The following is a 6,000-nucleotide window of genomic DNA, read 5'->3' on the forward strand; positions in this document are numbered from 1 at the left end:
TCACTTACTGATTTTATTGGCATTCCAAAAATGGTGGTTCATGAGCAAAATCTGAAGTTTTAGTGATGTATTTAAGCAACCCAAAATATATCCACTTGGTTCTTAAGCTTTTAACTAAAGAAGAGTACCGTTAAATGCCGTGTTTTTAGTTCCAGAGTCCAGTGTTTCCTTGCTGCTTTGATGTGCATCTGTCAAATGCATGTTTATCAACAGCCCTGAAAGCACAATGTCACTCTCCCCGCCGCCTTCTAGCTTCTATAGAAACATGATTTTTGCATATTTAATCTCTACTCCCCAGTCTCTCTTCCACTTCAGCCACTGGCCTGATTTTCCTGGGCCAGGACTACCATAAGCAGTAAAGCAGAGAGCTTGATAAATTCAGGAAAATAAAAAAATTCTATTTTAATCTTGTCTGGAGTTTTAGGCTAAAGTGTTCAAGCTCAATTGATCCTAATAATTTCCCATCTTGAAGAACAGTTAGTATGTGATTGCCACTTTAGTTACACTTGCATACATTGATCAGATCTACAGTGCCTTACCTGATATTAAGAAAAAACACCCCAAACCTGAAGACCAAAACCTTTTTGGTAACAAAATCTGCTGTGAACTTACATGAGGTTATTTATGAGTTTTATTTATCTTATTAGATAAGAATGTTTCTTACTGCTGAAATATTAATGTTTTAATTATGAGATACTATACCACATAAACTTTCTAAATTTAAAAAAGAATTCCAAAGCATGTCTTGCTCCAAGGGTTTCTATTAAGGAAATTATGTGTTAGTAAAAAAATTAATGTATGTTTCAATAACAGCTATTATGGTGCATCTAAGTCCATGGTGAATGCTAAGATTGGCTTTGTGATAGTTTTTTCTTTAAGTACATTCTCTATATATGTACTGTTAAAGTATCTTTTTGTAAGTATGTTAAAATCAGTTCGGATTGGCTGACAGTTTATAGAGGGATTTGCTGTGATACCTGTTTATTTTCACAGGGCTGGGGAGCTGAGTATCATCGGCAGGATGTTACCAGCACGCCATGCTGGATTGAGATTCATCTGCATGGGCCTCTCCAGTGGCTGGATAAAGTCCTCACTCAGATGGGCTCCCCCCTGAACCCCATATCTTCTGTTTCATAGTGCAGAAATGTTCTTCTCAATTATATTCTTAGTGGACTTGTTTTAATTTTAGGGAAACTTTCAGTACAGAAACTGTGACCTTACATGGAAAACAGATATTATAGCTGATTTTTTTCTACATAATTGTGACCAATACATTTGTATTTTGTGATGAATCTACATTTGTTTGTGTTCATGTTCATGTGATTAACTCTCAAAAGTATTGTGAAAGATACAGAGTAAGTATTGTGCCCCAGTTCGGAAGTTTGGCATCGATCTTAGACTAGAACATACTTTTGCCTTATTGTCCCAACAGTTTATTTTTTAAGTTTTCTTGAAAAAATAATAATCACAAAATGAAAAATTATAATAGTATGAAGGGTATGCAGTGAAAAGTCTTCCCTTGGACTCTTGGCCCTCCAGAAGCTGTACTTTTACCAGTTTCTTTTAACCACCAACTTAAAAAAAGTAGAATTCATTGTTTTGTAAAAGCATATGGTAGGGGCTTAAAAGAAACTATAAAAGAGTATCTTTTATTTGAAAGGACACTAATTAGTGTTCAGTACAAGCGAAATGATAGTTTTCTAGATGACATCACAGAATTTACATTTAATACAGCTAAATGTCTGTCAGTGTTTTGTGATTTAACTCAGTATATCTTTTGTAAAACATTTCCTTTTTTAAGAAAAATTATTGCAAACAACAACAGATCTCCAGTATATGTCGTTTACTTAGAACCTGTCCTAAGTACTAGTTTATAGCTGGTGACAGCACACACCTGGCCTTACTCAGCTTTGTTTGCTGCTTTTGGCCCATGTTGCAAGAACTCTAATTTTAACCTGCATTAATCTTTTACTTTGCACTTTGATGGGTGACAGTTTTTAGTGTAACTTTTTGTGAAACACAACTGACTTGTACTTAGATGCTCATCCATACTTCCTTTTGTATTAACAAACACACTGCAATTTATAGATTACTGTTGTAGGAAGCTACACTTTTTCTAACTTTTATTGTATTTTCAACCTAGATTATAAGACTGTTATTCTATAGCTCCAACTTAAGGTGCCTTTTTAGTTCCCTACAATTTTATGGTTGTTATTAATGTTGGAAAATCATGTACTTAATCCCGTTGCTCATAGGAGCCTCTTCTGTCTGGCTACAGTGATGAGGCTTCTGGTTTGATACTTATATGAATCAGTGGTGGTTATTGAGATAGCTGATTTTAAAATGGTCACATATCAATGAATGTAGACTGTTCTCTCAGTTATCATGCATGCTCTTTTCTTCTCATTGTTTTTTTTTTTTAGCACCTGTGTGGATGCTAATCTCCAGAACACAACCCTCAGAGAGAAAAGACATGAAAACGCTAATAAAATATCCAGTTAATCAGTCATGCTTAAAAGGTTTTGGGTAAAGAGCTTTTAACCTCTTTTTCTAAGGAGCGGTCAAGTGGACACTTAGTTAGGGCATGAGAACAAAGACATTATTTTGAAAAAAGAAAATGACCTAATTTACCTACCAGAAGCAGCTTATTTTCTGGTGCCTTTTGGAAGTAGGTGGAACCATGTCAATCTTCTGTTTAAAATGTTAGTTTGGTTTGACTTTCTACTTTGCCCTTTCTGCTTTTATGAGGATACAGTGCATTTTTTGAGCAGAGGAGAATGTGATCCCTTTTGTTTTCTGTGGTGTTATTTATTGCCTTTACAGAGTGCAGCTGATGGATGGTTTTCATTCTTGTAGATAAAGTGCCGTATGTGTATGTGTTTCAGCTCACAACCCTTCGCTGGGTTAAAAGAATACTTTGAGAGTCATCTGAGCCTTAAACATGAGTTTTACATGCATTCTCAGTCTCCCAGAGTTGTGTTAGCCACACCTGAGAGAGGATTGTTTGCTTAGTGATGGAATTCAGCCCTTTACAAGGTTCTTTTACTTACTAGACTCAAGCTGCAATCTTTGGAACAAATTTGTTGAAATAAGACACCCAGGTTGAATGACAGATACATGAGATCAGCTCTAGTGTGCTTGAACTGGTTGGTGGTGGACACTACTGAATTGTTTTATGGATGCTTTCAATTGAATTAATCAAAAATTGTTTCTATTCATGTCACACTTTAGAAGTAGCAGGATTTTATGTGACTGGCCTTTTGTTTGTTTTCTCTAAGAGGTTGTGTCTCATAAAAGGACAGTACTAAAACTAATTATTAAGAATTTCATAAAGTGTAAGTCTGGTGTATTTCTTAAAAGTTGTCAACTCCACACCCCTAAATTTTAAATTAAAACTTTATTCACTCTGCTTCAGTAATTTCAGAGGATGCCCAGTATCCAAAGATAGGAAATAAAAATTGCCAGTAAGATTAAAAAAAAAAAAAAAAACCTAAGTAAAATTCTGATACTAATGAAAAGAAAGCACCTCTGAAAGAACCTATTTCAGAAAATTAGTTTAAAGTTTTTATTTAATCTCCAGAATAGTTTATAATCAAATGTATAAAAACATCAACACCACTGGAAAATCACATTTTATAGCATGTACTATGTATTAATACATGCCTGCTTATAAGAGTCTGGGAATAATAAAATTACAACCAGTTTGGTAAATGCCAAAAGAGGAATAGAATAAAAATTAATTTCAGTAATGAATTAGAGCAACAAAAAGATGTTGATTGGGAAAAAAAAATTTGAGAGGTGCATCTGACTAAAGTATCTATGTAATAAGAATATTATGGTCTGGTTGATATTGCTTGGCTTAAGTTACAGAGTGTAAACTAATAGGCATGTTATTGATCTACTTAGGCTAACTTTTTCTTTATAGATTAAGGAAGACATTAGTCAAAATGTCAAATACATACCTCAGAATATAAATCATTTTTCACATTTTGTTACATAAGGAAACTGTGATAATAGAATTGGCTGGGTTTCTGAGGTGAAATTCACAGTAATATTACTAAGTAGTTCAGTAAGCTATACCCAGTAGTACAGAAAGAGGCTGTAGCTGTATTATGCTTTTCCTAACATTTGAGAGTTTGACATCCTTTTAGGATGTAAAATGATCAACAGTATTCAGATCTGAAATCTCCTGTAAAGATTAGAACTGGGGCTCACACTGTCACAGCTCCAGTATTACCCGAGGGTATCCGTAGGAGACAGTTCCCCTGTAAACAGTGTTCTTTTGAAGGTGAAAGTTTATATAAAACATGAAGTCCTATCAATAGCAGAGAAACTCTACAAGGTCTGATGGCACCTGTTTAAGTGCCGTACTTCCGTCATCGAGAGCATCTGATAATACCCGTTTGGATCCATTTCTTTAAACTTTCTGGTTTGCTTAATATTACTTTGGATCATTGTCATTTTCTCACTTAAAATATATTAATATCTCTTATGTTTCCTGAAGAAGGAAGACTCTTTTGATAATTATTGAATTCAACTTCCAAAGACGAGTTAAATTTTGGATCTATTAACTTTTATTTCAGGAGGGTCAGGGCCCTTCTTTGTCTTACTAGTTAAATCCCCACTTAATCTCTCAGGTCTGAATATAAATGTGTGTCCTCATTACAGCCATCAGCTCAGTAAGCCAGAATCTTTTAAGGTGGTAGATAGCCTGGTGGTTTTCAGATGTTTTATCATTTTAATGGGAGGGAGTTTTTCTAAGCATTGGTTTATGGGTGGTCTTGGCTATTTAATAGGGAAGCAGCTTTTTTGGGGGTGTTTTCTGGTTTGATGCCTGTGTACCCTAGAGCAACAGCATTTTCCTCTTTGATACAGGTGGGATTCTGGGGTGGTTTTCTTCTCACAGAAGATGCATGAATGAAAAGTGAGATTTCAAGGCATTTCTTCTGCATAAATAATTCTACCTGCTGGACAAATTTTTGGAGTTCACCAATTGCAGTTTAGCATGTCCTAATTATAAGAGGTAACAGTATTTATCAAGCTTTTGTAATACTGGATTATTCATAATAGAAACATACCTCCTAAAATGCAACTGTTTTAATTGAAGTGTCACCCTAAAACTAGGTGGTTTACAAAAACCAGTGAGAGGGATTTTATATATAAATATTTTCAAAGTAAGAGCTTATGACGGTATTTGCTGGTAGCAGTTACTGTAAAACAAGTGATGAGTTGTGTTGAAAAGATCCAGTTTTAGAGCAGGACTCTTGTCATTCATGGCAGAGTGAAAAAGATTTGTATGGTTCTTGTCCAAATAAGTGTTTAAAATTCACAAAATCATCATAAACCATGTCCTTTAAAGATTTATTTGAAGATGCTGTGTTTAAACGTTCAGCATTTTGTGTACAGATATTTCCCTCCCATGAACAGGTAGTGCCTTCTTAATACTAGCTGGTGTTAGCTATAACAAAACTCCAGTGAGGCCAAGAATCCCAAGTTCTTTATAAAAGAAGAAATCAAGAGCCAGACTGTGTGTGTCTTCTAATACCAGTGGAGCTGATGTTGCTTTGATTTATTCACAAAGTGTTTTAACTCCAGGGACTCTTGAAGATCGGTAATAGTTGGGCAAGTGATTTTCTTCTTGGCCTGGTTGGTTAAAGTTGCATTTTGAAAAATCACTTATTTTAAAATTGGATAGGATTATAATATGAAAACTGGGTGTTTGTACGTAGCTGCCCATGTTCTCTTAAAAAGATGTTTCATATACAGATGATAAAGACCAAACCAAGGGCTGCACCATAGGTCTGCTGCTTATTTGTACTTGTTCTGCTTTTATGTTGTAGAAAATTAAACTCTAGCAACATGCTTCAATTCTGTTCTTTTTTGATACTTACAAAAATGTATTAGGTCTTACTATATTGTGCTTTTCAAAGCCATAACTTTAAGGACTTTGTTTTTGCATATTGTTTGCTAATACTTTATTTTAATAAACCTCAAAACCTG

At 34.6% G+C, this 6,000-nt stretch overlaps 1 protein-coding gene across 2 annotated transcripts in view; it reads left to right on the plus strand.

The window, feature by feature from the left end:
- Positions 1 to 6,000, plus strand: part of SMAD5 (SMAD family member 5) — a 53,780-nt gene extending 47,780 nt beyond the window's left edge. For both annotated transcript variants that reach the window (XM_036897774.2, XM_036897783.2), the window contains one exon: positions 994 to 6,000. In XM_036897774.2, coding sequence (XP_036753669.2) covers positions 994 to 1,137 — 144 coding nt within the window. In that variant the 3' untranslated portion in view covers positions 1,138 to 6,000. The remainder of the gene's footprint in view (positions 1 to 993) is intronic.

The sequence above is a fragment of the Manis pentadactyla genome, chromosome 13, assembly GCF_030020395.1.
Source record: "Manis pentadactyla isolate mManPen7 chromosome 13, mManPen7.hap1, whole genome shotgun sequence".
In the NCBI taxonomy this organism is placed as follows: domain Eukaryota; kingdom Metazoa; phylum Chordata; class Mammalia; order Pholidota; family Manidae; genus Manis; species Manis pentadactyla.